The sequence below is a fragment of the Osmerus mordax genome, chromosome 21, assembly GCF_038355195.1.
Source record: "Osmerus mordax isolate fOsmMor3 chromosome 21, fOsmMor3.pri, whole genome shotgun sequence".
NCBI lineage: Eukaryota > Metazoa > Chordata > Actinopteri > Osmeriformes > Osmeridae > Osmerus > Osmerus mordax.
Genome location: NC_090070.1, coordinates 12,133,006 through 12,158,005, shown reverse-complemented (window position 1 = coordinate 12,158,005; position 25,000 = coordinate 12,133,006). Strand labels below are relative to the sequence as shown.

Here is a 25,000-nt window from a genome sequence, read left to right as displayed (position 1 = left end):
TCGTAGATATCTGAAATCTTCTAGCTAGGCTCACATTGTGAATGCGGAAGCAGATCCACCGCCACCAACTGAATCACAAAACAAATACGCCTGATACTTCGATTTACCCTTGAGTTTAAAAACAACATTATCGTAACACGAACCCTTAGCAATAGTTATTGGATTTCTAAGAAGAGGTTTCAGAAGAACCGATTGTAAACCTTGCCCTTACAAACAGGAGTGGGTTGCTTCCGTAGCTAGACAGATCATGATAGCGTCGTTCTGACAGGCGACATTCATTTGGATTCACAAGACGGTTTTCATTTTCATCCGTGTTACTTGACAGTAGGTAAACACTAGACTTTCTAACCATGACTATTTCTTAACACCCTTAGCTAATGTTTTACTGCAATAATTTGTTTTCAATTGGCTGTAGCTAGCTATAGCTCCTAGCTAAGCTTGCCAGCAGCTCTGCTTTGCTGTTGTTCAAGCTGCGGCGATGCTATAAGCTAGTTCATGTTATTTTCAACTTAAATTGTGTTTAAAGATGGCAGCTTTTTTAGCTTTTGACTCGGTGTTCAGCTTCACACCACCGGTGAATTCCAGAAAGAGGAGGGGGTGAGGAAGAGAGGGAGGAAAGAGGAGGGGGTGAGGAAGAGAGGGAGGAAAGAGGAGGGGGTGAGGAAGAGAGGGAGGAAAGAGGAGGGGGTGAGGAAGAGAGGGAGGAAGTTGGACAGATAGGGGATGAGGGAGGAAGTGTACAGAGTTAGGGTGGACAGGTTTGGATTAAACCCCTTCTCTCCCTCTCCCCCTCCCTCCCTCCTCCAGGTGGGATGCAGTCTGGTGCAGGGGTGTCTCCAGACCTCCCCCAAGGTGGCGGGGGAGAGCTGACCCCCCAGCTGCCTCCCCCTCGGCCCCCCGGGTCCCCCGACCCATCGGAGCTGGGCAGCCCGCGCTCCTCCCCGACCTTTGACCTCCTCAGTATGGTGGTGTCCCTACAAGAGGATGACCCTTTTCCTGGAGCCAATCACAGACGGGCTGGAGCTGGCACGCTTCCTGTTAGGGTGAGGGAGGTCCAAGTGTTGTGTGTCTGTGTGCATGCATGTGTTTTATAGATATAGCGTATTTGTCTATTTGAAAGAGTAAAGCAGACATATTTTGTCTCTCTAACTCCCCATTCTCTCCCCCCTCCCTCTCTCTCTGTTTACCCCCCCATTCCCCCCCCCAGGTGGAAGATGCCTCTGTGTTCTCTGCTGGTGTGTCTGCTCCTCAACATCCTCTTCCTCACTCTGAATGAAGGTGAGCACTACACACACACACACACACACACACACTACACACACCAAACCTCAGAAGCAATCAGACAACCTATACTGACCTATAACCTCTCCCCCCCCCCCCCCCCCCTCCAGTGGGGTGGTTCTCTGTGTGTGTGCTGTGTGTGTCGGCACCGGCGGCGCTGGGCTACCTGCAGCAGCGGTGTGGGGGCGGGGCTTCGGAGGAGGAGCTGAGCAGGAGGCGGAGCCACGCGGTGCATCGTAGAGACCTGCAGACCGTCCACCTCAGCAGACAGGACGCCATCCTGGAGGTCAAGGGCCTGTAAGAGAGAGAGAGAGAGAGAGAGAGAGAGAGGGGAGAGAGAGGGAGAGTGTGTGTGTAAGAGAGAGAGAGAGAGAGAGAGAGAGAGAGAGAGAGAGAGAGGGAGAGGGAGAGGGAGAGGGAGAGGGAGAGGGAGAGGGAGAGGGAGAGAGTGTGTGTGGGTCAGAGAGAGAGTGTATGTGTTAGAGAGAGACATAGACAGAGAATTAGAGAGTGTGTAAGAGTGTGTTTGCATCTTACTGATCACCTTTAATGTGTGTGTGTGTGTGTGTCTACCTCCAGGTTGAAGCAGCTGGATGACATGATGTCTCAAGCCTGCCAGGCAGCAGAGTCTGTTTACAAGGTCCTGTACTGGGAGAGCCACACCCAGTCCTCCAGGTGTGTGTGTGTGTGTGTGTCCTGTACTGGGAGAGCCACACCCAGTCCTCCAGGTGTGTGTGTGTGTGTGTGTCCTGTACTGGGAGAGCCACACCCAGTCCTCCAGGTGTGTGTGTGTGTGTGTGTGTCCTGTACTGGGAGAGCCACACCCAGTCCTCCAGGTGTGTGTGTGTGTGTGTGTCCTGTACTGGGAGAGCCACACCCAGTCCTCCAGGTGTGTGTGTGTGTCCTGTACTGGGAGAGCCACACCCAGTCCTCCAGGTGTGTGTGTGTGTCCTGTACTGGGAGAGCCACACCCAGTCCTCCAGGTGTGTGTGTGTGTGTGTGTCCTGGCCACATCTATTTAGCTTTTTGCTCTGATTTAGTCAAATATACTCGTCTGGTTTCTTCTTAAGAGCTGTTTGTGCGTACATGAAGATTGAGGGCCAATCCCAATACTACCCCTTACCCCTAGCCCTTAGTTTACCCCTAGCTCTTGGCCCTCGAAACTGAGGGGTAAGGGCTACATACCCCTAAGAAATGGGATGCCACTTGGTTACGGGTATGTCTTCTAGCACATATCGATATCTCCAAAGCAAGTGTTGTTATGCACTGATATCAAACAAAATTCGCTGCTAATGGACTTTAGTTAAAACTGTAGACATGCTAGTCAGAGAAATGCGGGACTGTTGTGCAAATCAGCAATTTAACATTACCGTAGCAAACTAGCGATTTTTAAAAAAGGTCATAATTTTTAATCACTTTAGACGAAAATATTACATTTATGGGACTCTGGATGATCTGTCTGCCATTGTTGCAGGTAGCACTGTATCAACATACCCCTTGGTTTCAAGTAAGCTTCCGAGCTCACTTGGTTTTAAGGGGTGTATACCCCTTCGTCTTAGCCCTAGCCCTCGATCAAAAAGAGTATTGGGACACCACTTACTCTCACGGGAACGCGCAAAACTAGGGGTAAGGAGTAGGGGGGGTAAGGGGTAGTATTGGGATTGGCCCTGATTGTCTTTCTCTATGTCTGTGTGTGTATATGTGTGTGTGTGTGTATATGTGTGTGTGTGTGTGTGTGTCAGGTTCTACGGAGCAGTGCTCGCAGCTCTCTGTCTCCTCTACAGTGTCCCTCTGGGCTGGGTTCTGGCCTGTTTCAACAGCTGCCTCTTTCTGCTCAACACAGACTTCCTCAGAGGTTAACACACACACACACACACACATCTCATACACTCCAGGACACACACCCATGGATGGCGACAGCATATTTCTATCACCCCACATGATTCTATGTAAACGTGTGTTCATGTGTGCGTGTGTATGAATGTGTTTGTGTGTGTGTATGAATGTGTGTGTGTGTATGAATGTGTGTGTGTGTGTGTGTATGAATGTGTGTGTGTGTGTGTATGAATGTGTGTGTGTGTGTGTGTGTGTATGAATGTGTGTGTGTGTGTATGAATGTGTGTGTGTGTGTGTGTATGAATGTGTGTGTGTGTGTGTGTATGAATGTGTGTGTGTGTGTGTATGAATGTGTGTGTGTGTGTGTATGAATGTGTGTGTGTGTGTGTGTGTGTCCAGTGGTGTGTGAGCTGAGGGAGGGCTTCCAGCCAGGTCCAGGCTGCTCTGCTGAGGAGGGGAGGGAAACAGAGCCCCACTCTGGAGGTCTGGACCGCACCCCCACCCCCACCAGCCTGGAGGTGAGGGGGAGACAGGGGGGAGGGGGAGAGGCAGGGAGGGGGGGCAGAGGGGGAGAGAGGGAGGTATTAGTCCATTAAATCAGTTCTCCCGTTAAGCTTCTTAGTCTTTGTAGTCTAACCCTACATGTTTAATATTGTATGGGTGTGCGTGTGTGTGTGTGCGTGTGTGTGTGTGCGTGTGTGTGTGTGCGTGTGTAGGACCTCTCACCTGGTAGTGTGGAGGAGGCGGAGGAGGCGGAGCCTGATGACGAGTTCAAAGATGCCATAGAGGTAAAAAGGAGTTTATTTTACTGCACCTCCTCCTCCCTTCCTCCTCCTCCTTCTTCTTCTGCTGTTGTTGTGTGTCCCTGAGTGACAGCTGCTTCCTGTGTTGATGAGTCCTGACTTCCTGTTCTGTTTACTCTGGCCTGCATCTCAGGAGCCCCCTGTCATTTTGCAGGTGAGTTACGCCCCCTACAGGTAGGAGTGTGGTACTACAGGAGAAGAGACACGTCAGTTAAAACTTCCAGTGAGCTGTATGTGTGTGAGTGTGTGAGTGTGTGTGTGTGTGTGTGTGAGTGAGTGTGTGTGTGTAAAGTGTAATCCTAGTGCAGTGTGTGACACCTCTCTTGTGTGTTGCTATGCTCCCTAATAAGGAGACACCCTTGACCTCAGTGGTAAGTGAACCACTTGCCCTTCCTCTTTCTACCCCCTCTCTCCATCCCTCCTCCATCCTTCCCTCTCTCCATCCCTCCTCCATCCTTCCCTCTCTACATCCCTCCTCCATCCTTCCCTCTCTCCATCCCTCCCTCCATCCTTCCCTCTCTCCATCCCTCCTCCATCCTTCCCTCTCTCCATCCCTCCTCCATCCTTCCCTCTCTCCATCCCTCCCTCCATCCCTGGTTTGTGTCCTTCACTCTGCATGTACAGGATTGGCATGTGAAACATATCACGCATGTCCTGTGTATGTGTAGCATGTATGTGTGTGTTTGTGTGTTTGTATTATGGAAGTTTTGGTATGTATGTGTGCGTGTACAGCTACTCTCTGCACAATTGATTGACAGGCTGACTGTCCTATGAACACAGGTTTCTCCTGTTGCTGGTATGCTGTATGACATGATTCGGAAACGGTTGCCAAGGCGACTGTTGTCGGCCAATAAGGTGCCCAGCCCCAGAAGTGTCACACAAAGTGGACTACAGGGCCTCTCTCTCTCTCTCTCTCTCTCTCTCTTTCTCTCTCTCTCTCTCTCTCTCTCTCTCTCTCTCTCTCTCTCTCTCTCTCTCTCTCTCTCTCTCTCTCTGTCTCTCTCTCTCTTGTACTCTCTTTTTTATCTCTTTCTTTCATCCCTCTCTCCTTTTGGGTGTCGCAGGAAGTGGTGTCACAGGAAGTGGTGGTAGGCCTCACCTTTGACCCTGACCTCTTCAGGCCAGGTCAGGTGACCTGTGGGGTGTAGAGAGTGGTGACTTCCTTCTCAAGGCCCTGCTTGGTTAGACCTGAGATTCACTCAACGAACAATAAGAGAACATCCTTCAAAGACGTCTGCAAAGTCTACAGTCTGTCTGTCTACAGTCTGTCTGTAGTCTGTCCACGGTCTGTCTGTAGTCTGTCCACGGTCTGTCTGTGGTCTGTCTACAGTCTGTCTGTGGTCTGTCTACAGTCTGTCTGTAGTCTGTCTACAGTCTGTCTGTGGTCTGTCTACAGTCTGTCTGTGGTCTGCCTACAGTCTGTCTGTGGTTCTGCCTACAGTCTTTCTGTGGTCTGCCTACAGTCTGTCTGTAGTCTGCCTACAGTCTGTCTGTAGTCTGTCTACAGTCTGTCTGTAGTCTGTGTGGTGTCTGCGTGAGGGTCTGCATGAGCATGTGGTTGTGGTTGAACCAGGTGTGCAGGTTTCTTGTGCTCCTCTGGCTCCTCTGCTGGTGGGAGGGAGAGGTGCAAGCCGCTCCTCCCAGCAGAGGCTTGGTGTTGGAGCGCTGAGCCTGGGTTCTCTCTGACGCTGGTCTGACTAATCCCTGACCCCTGACCCCTAACCAGAACCCCTCCTCTGTTGATATGAACTTTGATATGAACCCTCTCTCTCTCTCTCTCTCTCTCTCTCTCTCTGTCTCTCTCTCTTCCTCTGTCTCTCATCCATCCAGGAGGATGATGACGTTCCCATGGGAACACCGGACTATGACACCATCTCTGACAACGGCCTGCTGAGTCGTAACGAGCCAATCAGGAGCAAGGTGTCCAAGCTGACGGAGAAACTACGCAAACGCTACCCCCACCACCGCCACGGGTAGGCCCCGCCCTCCTCCTCATCACTCCCCACATACTCTGATGCACTTCCTGTTATTACATATCCTGATGGATACTCACTCTCTATCACTCTCTCTCTCTCTCTCTCTCTCTCTCTCTCTCTCTCTCTCTCAGGGAGCTGTTCCAGCTGTACTGCAGTATTCTCTGTTCTGAAGAAGAGAGTAAGTCCTGACACACACACACGCCTTCACTGCTACACACCAGACCTTCACTGCCTCAGCTGGTTCAACTGTCCTAACGTCGTCATACGTGTGTGTGTGTGTTACAGAGGAGCTGCAGTAACTGTGGCAACAGCTTCTGTTCACGGTGCTGCTCCTACAAGGTGCTGAAGTCCAGCATGGGAGCTACAGGTGAGGAGGAGGGGAGAGGGAGGAGAGGAGGGGGGAGGAGAGGGGGGAGAGGGAGGAGGGAGGAGGGGAGAGGGAGGGAGGGAGGAGGAGAGGGGAGAGGTGGAGGGAGAGGTGGAGGGAGAGGTGGAGGGAGGAGGGGAGAGGGAGGAGGGGAGAGGCAGGAGGGGAGAGGGCAGAGGGAGGAGGAGAGGGAGGAGGGGAGGGGGAGAGAGGGAGGGGAGAGGGAGGGGAATAGGGTGGTATGTGGTGTCAGTATAGAAGATCAGTATTGATATGTTGGTAATTGTGTTCTCTGTTTCTCTCCCTCCATTTCCCTTCCTCCTCCTCCCCCATCCCTGTCTCCCTCCCTCCCTCCTCCCTCCCCCCAGCTCCCGAGGCTCAGAGAGAGACAGTGTTTGTGTGCGCCGCCTGCAACTCTTCCCTCAGCAAGTTGGTGTGAGAGAGCGAGACTACCCTCCGCTCGTGATTGGATGACGACCAGCGCTTTTACCTGCTTTCCCAACTTCTTACAAACTGTTGAACCGAGGGCCTTGTTATGATAAGAGGTTGACCTCTGACCCCGGAACACAGCCACCGGTCTCCCACGGCAACCAAACCGCAGATGGAAACGTTACATGGGTGGATTTTAAATATGCCGACACGAATGTAGATACTGCTGTTGCTTTTATCATGAATGATTATTTGAAATGTGTTACTGTAAAGATATATTAATGTAGCTAATATATTTATATTTAATACCCCCTCCCACCTGCCAGCATTCCATAAAAAGCATATTTTCTACCTGCTTTATGAACGGTTGACTGTATATTTTGCCTGGAAAATGGACAAGTAAATCTATCATTGACTCAATAAATAACGTGTTGATTTAAGTCTATGACATCCGGTCATGTCGTTTTGTGGAAGGGATTTGACATCTTTAGGGTCAGCTAAACTCCTACTTAGACCACGCCCACAGCCCTCCCCTTCCTGTGAGGTGTTTTCCACCCCTCCCCCTCCTCTCCCCTCCGCCGTCCCTCCCAGCCTCACGTCCCAGCGCCGTCCCACGAAGAGCGGTTCATCCCCGGGACACGTCCACCACCGTCGTTGGATGGCAACATGGCGACAGAGGTGAGAAAACCGTCTTTTCATAAACGGTCATTCAGTGTTCCTGTGCGGGTGAGTCTCCGTTGGAGTGTTTTAACGGTATACAACCCAAGTGAGGAATGGAGCTTGTTCCCGAGGCGTTCCGGTTCAGTTTGTCTGCATGGTAGAGTGTAGTTAAGGGTTAGCTAAGGGCAGACAGAAAAACCGTTAAGAAATAAGCGTTAATATTCAATTTGACTTCACAACGGCCGCCTTAAAATACATGCTAAAACGCTAAAAATCTCAGTCAACACCCATTCACAGTGGATGAAACACTATGTTGATTCAAATCTAGTCAGGCTAACAGATTGGATAGGCTATCACTATAGATAACGGTATTCGCTTTAATTTAGCGTGGATCATTTGTAACACCACCAGACCATGGGACCGCACAGACCGATAAATAACCAAGCCTCGCGACGTTTAACCGTTTTGCTAAACGCTGATCTCTTTTGTTTTGGTTGTCTGGACCCGCCGTTAATCCGGTGGTTTACCAGCATTGGTTCTATGTAGCCGCCGCACGCTCCTAGATTTCAGCACCACGGAGAGCGGTCTCGCGTGGTGCTCTTCCTCGACAACGATAGACGGGTCTTTTTCAGACAGTCTCCCATAAACGGACAAAAAATAACTCTTTAGTTTTGTTAAGAAAAGACTGGCAACCAAGCCACGTAGGCGTTAGTTGCTAGCGAGCTTCTCGCGAGCTGTTCTAACGGAGATTGATTTGTTTTGATTTGAGTTGTGATGTTGTACCCTCTCTTTCATTAGTGCTTCCCCTCGCCGGGGATCACAAACACAGACAGAGGTAGAGAGTGATAGAGAGAGAGAGAGAGAGAGAGGAGATCGTGTGTCGGAGACTGGGCTGGTCTCCAACCGACGGCCTACTCAGTTGCGTGAGCCCAGGCTCATCTAGACAAGAGGCTGATCGATCGCTGACTGCTCCCCTATCACCGTATGTCTGTAAAGACGACAACATCATCAACTGTTTTTACACGTGACCAGAAAGAAAGAGAGAGATGAGAGACTCCCTCTCTGTCTGGCTTTTCTCCTCACTTTTAGTCACTTCTATATTCTTCATTCTCTAATAAAGTCTCTCTTTTCTTTAACCCTTCTTTGTGTGAATGTGTGTGTGCCCTGTGTGTGTGTGTGTGCCCTGTGTGTGTGTGCCCTGTATGTGTGTGTGCCCTGTGTGTGTGTGCCCTGCAGTTTCACAACCTCCAGGAGTTAAGACACAGCGCCTCTCTGGCCAATAAGGTGTTCATCCAGAGAGACTACAGCGAAGGAACTACCTGCAGGTTCCACACCAAGTTCCCCCCCGAGCTGGATACCAGGGTGAGGAGAGGGGGAGGGAGGGAGGGAAGGAGGGGGGAAAGAGGGTTAAGAGAAGAAAAGAAGGAAAGGATATCCCTCTGATTGCTGTGTATGTATGTTTCCCTGTGTGTGTGTGTGTGTGTCAGATCGAGCGGCCGTTGTTTGAGGACACAGTGAAGACGTTGAATAACTACTATGCCGAGGCAGAGAAGATGGGGGGGCGGTCCTACCTGGAGGGCTGCCTGGCCTGCGTCACCGCCTACATCATCTTCCTCTGCATGGAGACCCGCTACGAGAAGGTACACACACACAATCTATATCATAGGACACCATCTCTCTATCAGCTTCTCTGTCTCTCCCTTCTCTCTCTCTCTCTCTCTCTCTCTCTCTCTCTCTCTCTCTCTCTCTCTCTCTCTCTCTCTCTGTCTCTGTCTGTCTGTCTCTCTGTCTCTCTGTCTCTCTGTCTGTCTGTCTGTTTGTTTGTCTGTCTCTCTGTCTGTCTGTCTCTCTGTCTCTCACTCTCTCTCCCCTCCCCTCCTCCAGGTGTTGAAGAAGATAGCCAGGTACATCCAGGAGCAGAATGAGAAGATCTACGCCCCCCGGGGTCTCCTCATCACCGACCCCATCGAGAGGGGCATGAGGGTCGTATCCTTACACACCTCCACGTGTCACAGCTCACCTGTGTGTGTTTGTCTCATCATGACTGTGTGTGCGTGTCTCCCCTCATCTGTGTGTGTGTCTCCCCTCACCTGTGTGTGTGTCTCCCCTCACCTGTGTGTGTGTGTCTCCCCTCACCTGTGTGTGTGTGTCTCCCCTCACCTGTGTGTGTGTGTGTCTCCCCTCACAATGTGTGTGTGTGTCTCCCCTCACCTGTGTGTGTGTCTCCCCTCACCTGTGTGTGTGTGTCTCCCCTCACCTGTGTGTGTGTCTCCCCTCACCTGTGTGTGTGTGTCTCCCCTCACCTGTGTGTGTGTGTCTCCCCTCACCTGTGTGTGTGTCTCCCCTCACCTGTGTGTGTGTGTCTCCCCTCACCTGTGTGTGTGTGTCTCCCCTCACCTGTGTGTGTGTGTGTCTCCCCTCACCTGTGTGTGTGTCTCCCCTCACCTGTGTGTGTGTGTGTGTCTCCCCTCACAATGTGTGTGTGTGTCTCCCCTCACCTGTGTGTGTGTCTCCCCTCACAATGTGTGTGTGTGTCTCCCCTCACCTGTGTGTGTGTGTCTCCCCTCACCTGTGTGTGTGTCTCCCCTCACCTGTGTGTGTGTCTCCCCTCACCTGTGTGTGTGTGTCTCCCCTCACCTGTGTGTGCTCCCTAACCCGCGTGGTCAGATTGAGATCTCCATCTACGAGGACCGAGGCTCCAGCGGCAGCAGCTCAGGCGGCAGCTCCACGTCCGGCAGCAGCGCTCGGTGACCGGGCTGTCTCCACCTTCGCCCTGGAGCTCTCCTCCACCTCCACCCCCCACCCTGGAGCTGTCTCCTCCACCTTCGCCCTGGAGCTCTCCTCCACCTCCACCCCCCACCCTGGAGCTGTCTCCTCCACCTTCGCCCTGGAGCTCTCCTCCACCTCCACCCCTCACCCTGGAGCTGTCTCCTGCACCTCCACCCCCCCACCCTGGAGCTGTCTCCTCCACCTCCACCCCCCATCCTGGAGCTCTCCTCCACCTCCACCCCCCATCCTGGAGCTCTCCTCCACCTCCACCCCCCATCCTGGAGCTCTCCTCCACCTCCTCCCCCCATCCTGGAGCTCTCCTCCACCTCCACCCCCCATCCTGGAGCTGTCTCCTCCACCTCCACCCCCCATCCTGGAGCTCTCCTCCACCTCCACCCCCCATCCTGGAGCTCTCCTCCACCTCCACCCCCCATCCTGGAGCTCTCCTCCACCTCCTCCCCCCATCCTGGAGCTCTCCTCCACCTCCACCCCCCATCCTGGAGCTCTCCTCCACCTCCACCTCCCATCCTGGAGCTCTCCTCCACCTCCACCCCCATCCTGGACCTCCCAGTGGGGCACATATCTCCATCCCTCTCCACCCTCTCCACTTCGCAACATAGCTGCTCCACCACTGACTGCTGCCCTACCGAACCCTGAATGGTCCCAGACCCGGTGCTGGACCACGCGGGGTTGACCTGCAGCAGGAACCGACCAAACATGACCACAAACATAGATCTCCACTCCCCTGGACTGTCTGGCACTGTAGCTGTTCACTGCTGAATGTAGCTCATCAAGCCCATCCTTGTTGTTGTAGCTCATCTGTGACTTTCCCTTTTCTTTCCTTCTTCCTTTCTTTTCTTCCTGCTCTTTCTTTCTCCCGTTCCTTCTCTCTCTCGCTCTCCAAACAACCTGTTGTTTACGTTCTCCTCCAGTTCCGTACCAACTCCTCTTCCTCTGAGCCTCGATCCAAACTATTATGCAAAAACACAGCGACACACAGACTGACGTAGCCTCGTGAGCAGGAGGGAAGAGGAGCGTGAAGAAGGAAGCAGTCACAGGTGTCTGAGCCTTGTGCGTGTCAGCTGTCTGTCAGCCTCTCTGATTCAGAACGCCTCTGAGATGTAGCCTGTTCCACCAGTCTTCCTGTTCCTGTCTGAGACGTTCTGGTCATGCCCTCTCTTCCTGTGTTCAACAAACATGAAGAGAACCTCTGTAGAACATGAAGATAACCTCTGTAGAATCTGGAGGGAACCTCAGTAGAACATCAGGAGAACCTTTTTAGATCCCTGGAAAGAACCTCCTTTAGAACCTAAAAAGGAACTCGATAAAACCCGAAGAGAACCTCTGTAGAAGATGAAAAGAACCTCTGGAGAACCTCCATAGAACCCGGAGAGAAGTTCTAAAGAACCGTTGTTAACTGCCAAACCGTCTGTGGGACTTTCCCCCCATGTGAAGTGTCTCTCCTGTAGCTGACCAGAGACACCTGTGCTTACCTAGAGAAGATGTTTTTTTCTCATATTGCTCCATGTTATTTATTACTGTGGACTGGAGGTGTGTGGGTGGAGGTGTGTGGGTGGAGTGTGTGTGGGTGGAGTGTGTGTGTCCGTAGAGAACATCCAATAAACACTGCTTCCACCACAGCTGATGTTGTGTGTCATGATTCATGTGGTTTATTTAGAGAAGTGTTTAAGCCAACAACAACAACAAAAGTAACCTTCACACAAAAGTAAACATTCAGTACCAAAACCTAAGGGGAAAACTGAAAATAAAGGCAGTTGTTTGCTGCTTGTTTACCGTCTAATAAAAACCAATAAGCCAACAAATACTTTGTTACTGTACGAAGTAGATTTTTCTGGTATCAGTACTTTAATTCACAATTTTTCTGACAACTTTTTTACTTTCACTTCTTACATTTATACACAAATATCTGTACTTTATACTTCTTAACCCTTGTGTTATCTTCGGGTCATTCTGACCCATCAGTCATTGTGACCCACCATCGTATTGCGACAACTTTACTGCATACAAAAACAAAGTGAAGCATTTTCTTTTAACCGTCGGGCTGTCTCAGACCCCCCCCCCCCCCCCCCCACATTGCGAAGGTTAAAAGAAAATTATTTTTATTTGTTTTTGTATTGGGTAAAATTGGGTAAACACAACAATGGTTTGTTATGAACCTTTGGGTCATGTGACCCGAAGGCAGCACAAGGGTTAAATGTTCAAGCCAGGCTCGTTACTTTAGTTTTAGTCTGTATTTGGGCATGATCGCTCTCCTTTCCTTTCACTATCTGTGAAAAAAAATAATCAACAGAAAGTTTTGAACAAATAAGTTTAAAAAGGTTGAAAAAAATAAACAATCTAAAGTTGAAAAAAATTTATCGCAAAAAAGGTTTAGGTAAAAAATATTAGGTAGGTAAAACTTGCCTAGGGCGCCAAATGTGCTAGGACCGGCACTGCTGAAGCCAACTATAAATAAACAACGTGATGTTAGTTCAGCTAACTTGCCAGCCTGTCTTTTACATAGCTGGTCTCTGGAGGGACAAAAGATGAAAGAAAGGTCCACCAAAATAACTAGTCCTCGATTAAGTCACCTTGTACTCAGACACCTGGGAGACAGGAGAGAGAAAACATTTAATATATACGACGTAAACTTCTCAGTACTTTATATTCATGATTAATTAAAGGCGCCTTTCTCGGCACTCAAGGACACAAAAACAAAGAATACCACAACATTAAAAACAACAGAAGCAGGCAGCGTAATTGACATCAAACGGAATATGTGGTTTTACACCACCAGTTTTATCAGTACTTTATCTTCATGATACTGTGTATGGATAGGGGGGTACAGTACCTGCACAGTGACCGTTCTTCACTGTCAGTCCGTCTCCACACTGGAAACACACGAGAGGCCAAGTCAACACACAGCCGCCATTTTGAACAACTGAACACTGTGGTGACGCTTTAATCAAGTAACTAATAGTAACGTCCTCATGTCGTTTTTAGCTGTGACAGCTCGCTCTACCCCGTCAGCAGGAATTGCGTGCGTGTGCTTGTTCCCTAGCTATTGTGAAGATGTCCTGGGGTCAAAGTTCATGATGTTGGTCCACAGTGTGTACCTTTGTGTCATTGGCCAGCACTGACTCCTCCCCTTCCTTAGGGTAGGTGACCTCGACCAATGAGTTCATCTCTCCAGGCTGCAGGGCACGGGTCATAGAACTGCCATCTGGCCAGTAGACTTCCACCACGGTGACCTCATCCTGACCTGTGAGCCAATGGCAACGGAGGATATATATGAGAAATCAAGAACCACTGTCCCGCCCCAAACAGGAAGTAGGAAGTAGACAGGAAGTTACCCAGTCCGAAGTGAGCGACTGGCTCCATCTCACAAAGGTATCCGGAGCCGCCATCGATGATGCGTGTGAGGGCTCCACTCCGATTGGTGAAGACGGTAACCTTGGCGCCGCGTGCAAAGGCCCCATGTTGGGTACGAGGGATCACACGGAGCCAGTGATTGGTCGAACCCTGGGAAGGGAAAGCGGGGTTAAAGTAATGTAGACTGACCAGAGAAGGTACAGAAGCAGATTCCCAATCCCTCCCCTCCTCCCCTCCTCCCCTCCTCCCCTCCTCCCCTCCTCCCCTCCTCCCCTCCTCCCCTCCCTCCCTCCCTCCCTCCCTCCCTCCCTCCCTCTCTCCCTCTCTCCCTCTCTCCCCTCCCTCTCTCCCCTCCCTCTCTCCCCTCCCTCTCTCCCCTCCCCTCCTCTCCTCTCCTCCCTCTCCTCACCTGTGAGGTCTTGAACACAGAGATGGGCTGAGCTGAAGACTCCCCATGAGACACCAGCAAGTCCAGCAGGCCGTCTCCGTCAAAGTCTGTTACCGTGGCACCTGTCAATCAAACAAGCTGCCTGTTTAGGTCACGGTATTTCTGTCACCATGGTGACTTCTGTCCAATACGTAACAGTGTCCTGTAGTATCACCTGGCAGGTTGCAACACTACTGTTTAACACTGTAGGTACTGAATGACAGGTGAGACAGACAGGTGATGCAGACAGACAGACAGGTGAGCTCACCTGTGCCTCTTCCCTGGGGTTCAGCAGCCTCTCCCACATCCAGCTCCTGGATCAGAGGATCGGCATCTGGTCTCCTGGACACCCTGGAGAGGAATACATACGTTAGACACACAGAAACACACACACACACACACACCTTAGACCCCCCCCCCCACACACACACACACACCTGAAGAGGCGGTTAGGAGAATCCCCCCTATAGGCGATGTTGTTGAAAAAGACTTCCAGCTCCTTGTCGTTGTCAAAGTCAGCAGCGATCAGCGTGCGGACTGGAGACGGGGACGCGAACGCACTGGAAGCAATGTTCTAAACACACACACACAGGTTGCAATATCAACAATATTCTAGTCCACTATATTTTTCTATAATTTACTTCCTATCCATCTCTGCCTATCTATTTTTCCTCCACCCCTCCACCTGTCACCTTGAACTTCTGGTTGCCGTCCTGCAGGTAGAGGCGGTGCGGTCCGTTCCAGTTGCCATAGGCGATGTCGGTCTTCCCGTCTCCGTTAAAGTCGGCCAGCGCTACTCCACGACCATGCTGGAACCTGTCCTCCACCCCTGCAGGGGGCGACACACTGTCAGAGAAACACACACGGATGCATGGGTGTGTTTACTATACACACACACACACACGTAGACACGCACAGTCAGACAGAAACACACACCTGCCTGTTGGGCCACGTTAGAGAAGGTTCCATCTCCGATGTTCTGGAACAGGAAGTTGGGTCCGTTCTCGTTGTCGCAGAACACGTCAGACCTCGTCTGGCTCACGATTGGTCCAACCACCACGCCTCGCCCACCTGGCATTGGAAGACCGAATAGAGTTGTAAACACGCGCAAATCTCCTGTCTCCTTTCCTCTCCTCTACCCTTCTCTCCTCGTTCCCTAGTCTGTGGTAGTCTGTGGTTGACCTCTGACCTGTGAGCTTGTTGACCCCGGCGGCGGGGGCTACGTCAGACAGGGCGACGATGCCCTTGCCTGGGTCGCTGGCGTCCACATCCATCTCTATCAGGGCGTGGGCGCCCACACTGCCCCTGGCATAGTTAGCCACGTAGACTGCATAGTGCCCTGCGCCCTGGGGGAGGGAGGGGGGAGGGAGGGGGGAGGGAGAGGGAAGAGGAAGGAGGAGGGGGATGGGGGTTTAGGGAGGAGGGGGATGGGATGGAGGGAGGGATGTGGAAGGAAAGAGATGGAGAATGTGGGGCAGAGGGAGGTAAGTTTAGAGAGACTTCACGTTAAAAAAAGGGACCGAAAGATGGATCGGAGCGAGAGAGACAGAGAAAGAGAGGGAGAGAGAGACAGAGAGAGACACAGAGAGAGAGAGAGAGAGACAGAGAGAGGGAGACAGACAAAGAATAAACTGACCTTCCTGTCTACACAAGCCACTGAGCGTCCTGCCAGCCGACTGGCCACTCCTCGGCGCACGTTGATGTCATCACTCAGCAGGTCCTCGAAGCGTCCGTTCCGGAACTTGAACAGTTTGTCAGAGTAGGTGGCCTGGCCTTCCAGTCACAGGTCAAAGGTTAACATCCACATATAAAAACATCAAATCGAATACGGTGTTATTGTTGTTTACCAGAGTAGGCGTTGTTGGTGTTGAGGAAGTAGATCTCCTCTCTCCCGTCCCCGTCGATGTCGCACGCCGTCACCCCGATGGCGTTGCCCCCGGGGTCCCGCAGCGCGTAAAACGGCGAGGCGCGGTCGTCCAAGGCGATGTTCACCAGCCGGTTGAGCTTGCGGTCGTACTTCAGGACCAGGTTAGGGCCGTTGTAGCTGGAGCAGGTGGGATGAGAGGACTCTTATGGCAGGGGTACGAACACACAACACAAGCAACAACATCTATTCCTACTTCCCTCCCTCCCTCCCCCTCTCTCACCCTGCCACCACCACCTCCAGGTCTCCGTCTCCATCCACGTCGGTTACGGCCATCCCATAATTCAGCTGTGTGGGGTTGTGCTGGTTGTCAGGGGGCAGGACCGTGCCCGTCACCGATTGGAACATGGGCTCGGAACCCTGGGCCAAGCCCCGCCCACCCAGGGCCAGGAGGAGGAGCCAGGAGAGGGACCCTAACATCCTTCACAGCCTGCAGAACAAAGAGAGGATAGATGGAGGAACTCGCCTTTTGTTTTCTTTATAAACTTCGTAGTAAAAAAACTAGACATTTACATTTCAAAGTCTAAACATTTTAGAGTCTAAGCAGCCAAAATAAAACATTGCTATTCATTATAGGAAAGAAAATGTCATTTTCGTTTATCACACAGTTCGATAAAATCCAACATCAGCACTCTGAGGCGCTTTAAATATGATTCAACGTTACGTGGCCTACAACGTGCACAAAATCTTTATTTTGAGGGAACAGGTATGATGGTGTAGGATCGAAAGGCAATAATGTGTTGTGGTAGCGTACATTCTAAAATCCCGTCTTCATCCATGCAACATACCTGTACTCAGTGTCCGGAAAACAGCTTCTGCAATGAAATTCCACTGCTGCGATGAAGACGCGCTCTGTGTCGTATCCGGGTACATTTATATCGTATTTACCTTACACAACTTCTATATTTTGCTTTACGCAAGGTCTTGTGTAACCAATTCTCCAATCACCGGAGAGCTAACTGAATATTTAGGAACTCAACCAATGACCGGCGGAATGTGCTTATCCCTGTCTTGCGGATGCTCCCAAGTACTTGCACTACAATACCCAGAACCGCCTGTTACACATTGCGTCACAGCGACTGCGACGAAAATACGATAGAACTAAACATCCGGTCCGCTGCAGTTCGCCGACAACTGAAACGAGGTACTAAATAGCCTGTAAAACGTGAAATCAACATTTAATAAACCAATTGTAAGTAATTTCATTTATAGTACAATTGCAGTACAATACGCTTTTGCATGTGTAAATGTATTGAGACGAGGCTGCAAACAATTCAGATGCAGCAAACGAGCTAGCTAGTAACGTCAGCTAACAGCTTTGCAACCGCAGCAGTCATTGTGAGATCTGTTTCGCAAAAAGATTTCAAAACACGTGTTTTAGCTTGATGCGAACTAGTTACCTGGTTAAACGTACAAGCACATTGCTGAAAGTTATTTTTACTAGATTTTATACACTGTACAAAACTCACAGTTCACCCCTCCCTGCCCATTCTCTCCTCCAGCAGGACTCCCGCAGTAAGATGGAGGGTGAGCAGCCGGAGGGAGACAGCGTTCAGAGCCAGACCCCCACATCTCGTTCCAAGAAGCCAGAGAAGAACCGCCAGGGGGCCTCGGGTCAGAGCGGCCCCAAAGACAAGCCCCAAGCCCAGGGAGAAGCCAAACCCAAGCCCAGGCCCCGCTACACGGACAAGGCCCGCAAAAACGCCAAGAACAAGAAGGACAAGGCTGGGAAAGGAGGAGAGGAGGGCAAGATCCCTGAAAGTGAAAGCCAATCAGAGGAAAGGTTACAGGAAGGGGAGGGGCCTCAGCCTGATGGTCAGCCTCCCACAACCAATGAGGGAGCAGATGTAGAGGCGGTCTCCAATCTGGAGGTGGATAACCAAGGTAACGGTACCCTGGCAGAGGAAGAGGAAGAGGAAGAAGAGGAGGAGGAGGAGGACAGTTGGGACACCCTGTTTAACGATGATGGAGAGTGTCTGGATCCACATGTGGTTGAAGAGGTTAGTCTGTTCACCTTCTCTCCCTCCCTCTCTTTCTCTCCCTTTCTATCACACTCACACTCAATCATTCTTTCTTACTCTTTTTCTCCCTATCTCTCTCCTTGTTCTCGCTCTCTCCTTCCCCCCCTCTCTTGTTCTCTCTCCCCTCTCCCCTCTCTTTGTTTTCCTCACTCTCCTCTTTCCGTAAGTCTGTCATGTGTCCCGTGTCCTCCATCCCTCCTACTCTCACTTGTCTCCATCCCTCCCCCATCCCTCCACCCGATCCCCCATCATCCCTCAATAACCCCTCCCCTCCCTCCCAGCTGTCCGGACGCGCGGGCAGGAAGAAGGCGTCCGCCCAGGAGGCCAGGTGTGACCGAGGCGGAGAGGGCGACCAGGACGGAGACGTGGACCTGAGTGAGGACGAGCTGGCCCACATCGTGGAGATCTACGACTTCCCCGCCGGCTTCAAGACCGAGGATCTGCTCAAGTCCTTCCAGGCCTACCAGTAAGATTCTTCCACTCACAGTCCTACCAGTCCTTAATCTGAGGGTTTCCCATTGACTTCCACATTGTGTGTGTGTGTGTGTGCAGACAGAGAGGGTTTGATATCCAGTGGATCGATGAGTCTCATGCCCTGGCCTTGTTCTCCCATCCTGTAACAGGTGAGTGTGACTGACTCACACTATTAGTATTGACATGTTACTGTCATCATTAGTAATGAACAGGAATGTATAGATGAGTTGCGTGTTTGTGTATTTTGATGTGTGTATTTATGTGTTTGTGTATTTATGTGTGTGTGTGTATTTATGTGTGTGTGTGTTTCCAGCTCGTGAGGCCCTCAGGACTAAACACCCTCTTTTGAAGGTCAGGTCTCTCGCCAAGGCATCTGTTACCACCAGAGCCAAGGCCCGCAGCTGCTCAGGTACCACACACACATACACACACACACACACACACACACACCACCTGCATCATCCATTTATTTGTGTTTTGTTTATTGTTCATTCATTTCTTTGTATTTCTTTGTGTGTGTGTGTGTCTGTGGTGTGTGTGTGCGTGGGTGTGTCAGACTACCTGCTCCCCAGTAAGGAACGTCCCCCGACCAGCGCCGCCCTGGCACGCCGCCTGGTGATTGGTGCTCTGGGCGTCAAGAGCAACCAGACCCAAGAGGGCCGCGAGGCGGAGAAGAAGAAGCTGCAGGAGGCCAGGGGTAGGTCCCACACCCTCTCCTCCAATCAGGAGGAGGCTAGCGTTAGGTCCACACCTTCTCCTCCAATCAGGAGGAGGCTAGCGTTAGGTCCACACCCTCTCCTCCAATCAGGAGGAGGCTAAGTCCCACATAGACGAGCCTGCTCTGTTAAAGAAGCGTTCTGTGTTTTCACCACTAGAGGGGGTCAGTCAGCAAGAACAGGTCGACTGCTGCTTCACTGCAGAAAGAAGAAAAGTTGGCAGAAAGTTGCCCTCCTTTCTTTCTCTGTTTCTCTCTCTCCCTGCTCTTCTCTTCTCCTATTCTTCCTCCCTCCCCTGCATCCCTCCACCTCCCTCTCTCTCTCTCCCTCCCCTAACCTCCCTCTCTCTCCCTCCCTCCCCTAACCTCCCTCTCCCTACCCTAACCTCCCTCTCTCTCCCTACCCTAACCTCCCTCTCCCTCCCTCCCCTAAACTTCCACTCCCTCCCCTGCATCCCTCCACCTCCCCCTCTCTCCCTCCCCTAACCTCCCTCTCTCTCCCTCCCTCCCCTAACCTCCCTCTCCCTACCCTAACCTCCCACTCCCTCCCCTGCATCCCTCCACCTCCCTCCCTCTCTCTCCCTCCCTCCCCTAACCTCTCCCTCCCTCCCTCCCTACCCTAACCTCCCCCTCCCTCCCCTAACCTCCCTCTCCCTCCCTACCCAAACCTCCCTCCCTCTCCCTGTGTTGCTGGGCAGAATGGTTCCAGTCTATAATCAGGACAGTTATTTCCCCTCTGAGGATGTTTAAGTATATACAGTATAGACACAGACACACACAGACAGACAAAAAGCCATAAGTGCCGGTCCACTCCCTGGGCAGTTAGTCAGGGAAACCGAGGTCTCTCTCTCTCCAACTGTACCATCTCTCTCTCCCTCTCTCCGACTACCCACTCTTTCTCTCTCTCTTTTCTTTCTCTCTTTTCTCTCTCCCGCCCTTAACCCCCTCTCCCCCTCCTTCTCTTTCTCCTTCTAAGCCCTCTCTGTCTTTCTCTCTCCCCCATCCACCCCCCCCGGCATGTTTGTCCTCCCCCCTATCCTCCTTCCTGGCCTCCCTCCCTCTCTTTCTCATTCTAACTATCTTCTTCTTCTTCTTCTTTCAGAACAGAAGCGCCTGGCAGCCAAACAGAGGGATGACGCCTGGGAGGGCAACTGAAGATCTCATCCTCCTCCCCTCACCCCTCCTCCCCCCCTCACCCCTCCTCACCCCTCCTCCTGCACCAGGGGCTAGAGCCTCCCTCTTACCCTCACCCCTTCAGAGGGTCACCCTCCATCCCCTCACTCCGGCAAGACATCCCGTCACCAGCGCTGGTGTCACTTCTACACAGGGTTCTTAGTGGGGAAGGGACCATGCATTAGCCCGGACAGAGCTGTGTGTCCAAAGAGTGTGTGTGTGTGTGTGTCTCTCCATGTGACTCTTTATCTCAGTTTTACAGCCTCGGACCACTAGACTAGTGTTGGACATGGTGGGGGAAACAGGCTGGTCCAGCACCTTGACATTTTATTTGAGCACATTCTAATGTTTATAACATTGGCATTCTCTCTTTCTTACCTGGCCTGTAACCATGCAGGGTTAGTTATGATGATGATTATGATGATGTTATGATGACTAATTAAAAAAATAATATTATGAAGCTGGCCGTGTCTGTTCCTGCATAGTGTAGTTCTAATTGGCCCAGATTTGCCTCAGCCAAACCTTTTACCATAATACTCAGAATAGTCTGATTTAACGATATCCTGAAAACCCCAACTTCCTGGTATCCCTGCCTCTGTCGTCATTGTTTCCCTGCCTCTGTCGTCATGGTTTCCCTGCCTCTGTCGTCATGGTTTCCCTGCCTCTGTCGTCATGGTTTCCCTGCCTCTGTCGTCATAGCTGGAGCAGGGTTCTATGAACAGAGTAATGGTGCTAAACCTGCTGTCTCTAACCTGCTGCTGAATGTGCTTTCCCTTCTAGTAGGAGTTTTACGGCAGTTCCCCTGGTTTATGGCAGTTCCCCTGGTTTTGCCCATTTCATTTTTTGTCCTTAGTTGTCTGGATGAAGGATCCAGCTATGCGCTTACACCAGACACCAAATATGAAACCCTAAACTAGCTGTTCAGTTAACATTAGTCCCCTTTTTGTAGTTTTTTGTAACTTTCATTGTTTTGTGTTTTAATAACGATCTCTGGATTTCTGTTATCATTTTATGTTTTATTGCTTAATAAAGTTTTTAAATTCCCTCAGCTCAAATGGCTTCCTCTGTGGTGTGTGTTTGGATATACGTAAATGTAAGAATGTAGATTACTCTGCTTCTAAACTGCTCGTTCAAATGCTTGACCGTGGAGGTGTTCCCTGGCAGTTGAACATCAGTTAACACAGGTAAAAAAAAAAGTCTGTATTTATGGAACCCTTCCTTAACGTTCCGCTTCTAGAATCCTCTCATCACAGAACTCTGCCGGGGTTCCGGTGTGTCACGGCAGGAGTGTTGAGACAGGCAGGCTGACTCAGAACCCGACCGGGGTCCGTCTGACGTGTGTCTGGCTCTGGACATGCTGAACATCCTGACCTAGTGCACACCCCACGTGGGAAACATCACATTCCATGAAGCTCCTGAATTCCAAACTACAAGCTACTGGCTCAACAAGGGGCAAACTTGTTGCACTTTGATCCATGTCTCACGTGTTTCCCCTGTAAAACATCCCACAGATAGAACGCATGAAACAGTTTGTTTTTATTAAACAATTTATATTATTATAAGTACCTTATATAATCGTTTTTAGTTTGCAGTTATCTCTACAAGTCTGTAAGAACTATCCTTTTCCTGTTGACGGTCTACTGAACCACATGCTGTATTTGTGTCGCTCTGGATGAAAGTGTCTGCTAAATCCAGAAATAGTATACTATAAATATATTATTTGTATACTTCTATACCAGCCCAATCTAGGCCCCGCCCACAGCCCCTGCCCACAGGCCCCGCCCACAGCCCCTGCCCACAGGCCCCGCCCACAGCTCCTATCGTCGTGTGTGTCCTGCTCTGCCCATAACAATCACTGCAGTGATCGTTTATGAGGTGGTTATGTGTGCCACACACACACCATGCCACACACACACAGGCGGGCACGCACACACACACACACACACACAGGCGGGCACACACACACACCAACACACAGACGGGCACACACACACAGGAACACAGATGCCCTGCCAGACGAGGTGGTGCTTGGCTTTGGGTGGAGGCTGGCACACACACACACACACAAACAGTCGTTGCCTTGGCAACGCCTCTGTAACCGTGGTGACAGGCCCCACGGGCTGTACTCAGGACAGGGTGGTAGTGAGATGCCAGGGTTCAGAAGGGGAGAAGGGGGTGAAAGATGTTCAAGGTCCATCAAGCTGAAAAGACTGTTCTCTGCTCTGGTCCTTTCTGTTCATCACACACACACACACGCATTCCCACTGACACAGTCATTCAAACACACTCATTCTCACACACATTCAAACACACACACACACAGTAACTCATTCACATACTTATTCACCTCCACACACCACACAACACACACACACACACCCACACACACACACACACACACACACACTGCCTCAGGTCATGTGTGTTCTCCTGCTGGTTAATTGAGGGCTTATTTAAAACCTTTGCTGGACATCCTGCCTGCTATTACAGCTAAACATAGACCGTGACTAAAACAACCACACACACAAATGCACCATACGTACTGGCACACACACACAGCACACACACCACACACATCCTATTCTGAATCCCACACCAGAGGGAAAATAAACTAAAATAAGTAGCATGTTTGGCATGTGATGGTTGTCCTGATTCACTCAGTAAAAGTGGTGGGAGGAGAGAGGCTGGTGTGTGTGTGCCTGTGTGTATGTGTGTGTGCCTGTGTGTATGTGTGTGTGTGTGCCTGTGTGTCTGTGTGTATGTGTGTGTGTGTGCCTGTGTGTGTGTGCTGTGTGTATGTGTGTGTGTGTGCCTGTGTGTGTGTGCCTGTGTGTGTGTGCCTGTGTGTGTATGTGTGTGTGTGTGCCTGTGTGTGTGTGTGTGTGTGTGTGTGCCTGTGTGTGTGTGTGTGCCTGTGTGTGTGTGCCTGTGTGTGTATGTGTGTGTGTGTGCATGTGTGTGTGTGTGTTAGAAGCTGACAGAGCAGGAAAGCCCTGGCTCCACATGCATGGATGGAAATCCTTTCCCTGCATACACTACACCATACCACATTACAACAAGGCTTTATTTACATGTAAAAACAACCGTATATGTAATAACCTTGGAATAACTCTGTTATAAGCAACATTGATTAATGTGAGGATTAGTTTTTAATAGGTCTGTTGTCCATGGCTCTGCAGTAATAATCATATATCAGTAACCAAGCTGTTTGGAAATCTGCCATTTATTAAATTTGTATTTTCAATATGTATGTCAAGTATTATCATGTTTAACCAAGTATGTACCAGCTATAAACCAAGTATTGCCAGATTAACTAAGTACTACCATGTAGTAGTAGCCAGGTATAGCCAGCTAAGTGCTACAAAGTATAAACCAAGTATTTCAAAGTATAACTCAGTACTACAAAGTACACAAAGTAAAACTATGTGCTACTAGGCACAAACCAAGTGTTTCCAGGTATTACCAGCAAGGTATTCCACTGACCACTTACTCTCTATAGAACAACAATAAAATGAGAGGAATAAATACAAAAAAGTAATCACAATACTAATAAAGCATGGACACTCTCTGACAGCGGCGGTGAGGGGGGTGGAGAGAGGGGTGGAGAAAGGGGTGGAGAGGGGTGGAGAGAGGTGGAGAGGGGTGGAGAGGGGTGGAGAGAGGGGTGGAGAGAGGTGGAGAGGGGTGGAGAGGGGTGGAGAGTGGTGGAGAGAGGGGTGGAGAGAGGGGTGGAGAGAGGTGGAGAGAGGGGTGGAGAAAGGGGTGGAGATAGGGGTGGAGAGGGGTGGAGAGAGGTGGAGAGAGGTGGAGAGGGGTGGACAGAGGGGTGGAGAGAGGTGGAGAGGGGTGGAGAGGGGGGTGGAGAGAGGGGTGGAGAGAGGGGTGGAGAGAGGTGGAGAGGGGTGGAGAGAGGGGTGGAGAGAGGTGGAGAGGGGTGGAGAGGGGGGGGCTCAGTGAGTAGCGCCTGTCCTGCTAAAGCCGTAGGGCAGGGACCCGGGTTCGATTCCTTCCCCGGGCCATTTCCTGAACATCTTCCACTTTCTCTGTCGCTGAAATATGAAATGTAGCTGAAAGAGGCACACACCAAAAAATAAAACATAAAAACACAACATAAATAAAGGAACAGACCCTGGCCAGAACGGCCACACAAAACTATACATGACGATACATTTGCAATATGTTACAATATTTATTCAACAATCCAAGACACAGAACAACATGAGCACCCTAGGCAAGGACTTCCCCACACACACAAAGAGAAGCCTGTTAACACTGCGATACCAGACGTCTGAACTCATTTTAAATCGCGTCACCGTGGCGCCGTGACAGTTGGCGTGAAGTGTGTCTGCGCTGCTGGATGATAGCGTGATTATTTCGGAAACAATGTAGATTGCCGACACCTGTGAATGTGAGTTTGTGTGTGAGTGAATTGTAAGAAGTTGTTTCTGTTTGACTGCTTTAAATTATTGCTGCTTTCACACCTTCCACCTGTTCATAGTTAGGAATGTTCATAAATGAGGTCTGCTTACTGTACGAGCACCTCATAGATCTCTGTCTCTCTCTGTCTCACTTTCCATCACTCTCTGTCTCTTTCCTCTCCCTTCTCCATCTCCCTCCTCTCTCTCCCCATCGCTCTCTTCCCCCATTTTCTCTCTCTCTCTCTCTCTCTCTCTCTCTCTCTCTCTCTCTCTCTCTCTCTCTCTCTTTCTCTCTCTCTCTCTCTGTTACTGATAGTGGCAATATACTGCTTATTCAATCTTTTTTCCCTTTTGA

General features: G+C 50.7%; 4 protein-coding genes across 6 annotated transcripts; 3 read left to right on the top strand and 1 right to left on the bottom strand.

Moving 5' to 3' along the window:
- The first annotated feature begins 54 nt into the window (after nucleotides 1-54).
- zfyve27 (zinc finger, FYVE domain containing 27) lies at nucleotides 55-7,137 on the top strand. Its single transcript, XM_067258840.1, is given in 15 exon segments — nucleotides 55-324; nucleotides 808-1,043; nucleotides 1,208-1,278; nucleotides 1,392-1,578; nucleotides 1,861-1,956; nucleotides 3,024-3,136; nucleotides 3,517-3,635; nucleotides 3,834-3,905; nucleotides 4,054-4,074; nucleotides 4,271-4,291; nucleotides 5,751-5,876; nucleotides 5,878-5,893; nucleotides 6,028-6,074; nucleotides 6,182-6,263; nucleotides 6,632-7,137. Coding segments are annotated over 14 exon segments (1,101 nt in total). The 5' UTR covers nucleotides 55-324; nucleotides 808-984; the 3' UTR covers nucleotides 6,703-7,137.
- A 191-nt stretch (nucleotides 7,138-7,328) lies between these two features.
- Nucleotides 7,329-10,150, top strand: golga7ba (golgin A7 family, member Ba). Its single transcript, XM_067258853.1, has 5 exons — nucleotides 7,329-7,370; nucleotides 8,589-8,714; nucleotides 8,840-8,992; nucleotides 9,237-9,338; nucleotides 10,020-10,150. Exons 1-5 carry the CDS (start codon nucleotides 7,359-7,361, stop codon nucleotides 10,101-10,103), a joined length of 477 nt encoding a protein of 158 aa, XP_067114954.1. The 5' UTR covers nucleotides 7,329-7,358; the 3' UTR covers nucleotides 10,104-10,150.
- A 1,613-nt stretch (nucleotides 10,151-11,763) lies between these two features.
- Nucleotides 11,764-16,711, bottom strand: crtac1a (cartilage acidic protein 1a). The gene is made up of 14 exons (XM_067258830.1): nucleotides 16,633-16,711; nucleotides 16,068-16,274; nucleotides 15,768-15,964; nucleotides 15,557-15,693; nucleotides 15,110-15,266; nucleotides 14,857-14,991; nucleotides 14,613-14,749; nucleotides 14,358-14,494; nucleotides 14,189-14,271; nucleotides 13,903-14,003; nucleotides 13,475-13,643; nucleotides 13,238-13,383; nucleotides 12,973-13,012; nucleotides 11,764-12,727 (listed from the first exon to the last, which is right to left on the bottom strand). Exons 2-14 carry the CDS (start codon nucleotides 16,262-16,264, stop codon nucleotides 12,720-12,722), a joined length of 1,644 nt encoding a protein of 547 aa, XP_067114931.1. The 5' UTR covers nucleotides 16,265-16,274; nucleotides 16,633-16,711; the 3' UTR covers nucleotides 11,764-12,719.
- A 216-nt stretch (nucleotides 16,712-16,927) lies between these two features.
- Nucleotides 16,928-21,276, top strand: r3hcc1l (R3H domain and coiled-coil containing 1-like). 3 transcript variants are annotated; one of them, XM_067259418.1, is made up of 7 exons: nucleotides 16,928-16,988; nucleotides 17,347-17,844; nucleotides 18,147-18,331; nucleotides 18,418-18,488; nucleotides 18,653-18,748; nucleotides 18,896-19,036; nucleotides 20,157-21,276. In XM_067259418.1, exons 2-7 carry the CDS (start codon nucleotides 17,365-17,367, stop codon nucleotides 20,207-20,209), a joined length of 1,026 nt encoding a protein of 341 aa, XP_067115519.1. In that variant the 5' UTR covers nucleotides 16,928-16,988; nucleotides 17,347-17,364; the 3' UTR covers nucleotides 20,210-21,276. The 3 variants fall into 3 exon arrangements, with proteins under 3 accessions (XP_067115519.1, XP_067115520.1, XP_067115518.1); XM_067259419.1 differs by having other exon boundaries at nucleotides 16,951-17,036; nucleotides 20,162-21,276; XM_067259417.1 differs by having other exon boundaries at nucleotides 16,951-17,036.
- The last annotated feature ends 3,724 nt before the right edge of the window (nucleotides 21,277-25,000 follow it).

Bases quoted from the DNA above. Each gene is read 5' to 3' on its own strand.
- r3hcc1l (XM_067259418.1), top strand. From the start codon at position 17,365: ATGGAGGGTGAGCAGCCGGAGGGAGACAGCGTTCAGAGCCAGACCCCC. The intron at 18,332-18,417 runs GTAAGATTCTTC...GTGTGTGTGCAG, and splicing joins AAGTCCTTCCAGGCCTACCA to ACAGAGAGGGTTTGATATCC. The intron at 19,037-20,156 runs GTAGGTCCCACA...TTCTTCTTTCAG, and splicing joins GAAGCTGCAGGAGGCCAGGG to AACAGAAGCGCCTGGCAGCC.
- golga7ba (XM_067258853.1), top strand. The intron at 8,715-8,839 runs GTGAGGAGAGGG...TGTGTGTGTCAG, and splicing joins CCCCCGAGCTGGATACCAGG to ATCGAGCGGCCGTTGTTTGA. The intron at 8,993-9,236 runs GTACACACACAC...CCCCTCCTCCAG, and splicing joins TGGAGACCCGCTACGAGAAG to GTGTTGAAGAAGATAGCCAG.
- crtac1a (XM_067258830.1), bottom strand. From the start codon at position 16,264: ATGTTAGGGTCCCTCTCCTGGCTCCTCCTCCTGGCCCTGGGTGGGCGG. The intron at 15,965-16,067 runs GTGAGAGAGGGG...CACCTGCTCCAG, and splicing joins CTGGAGGTGGTGGTGGCAGG to CTACAACGGCCCTAACCTGG. The intron at 15,694-15,767 runs GTAAACAACAAT...TGTGACTGGAAG, and splicing joins CACCAACAACGCCTACTCTG to GCCAGGCCACCTACTCTGAC.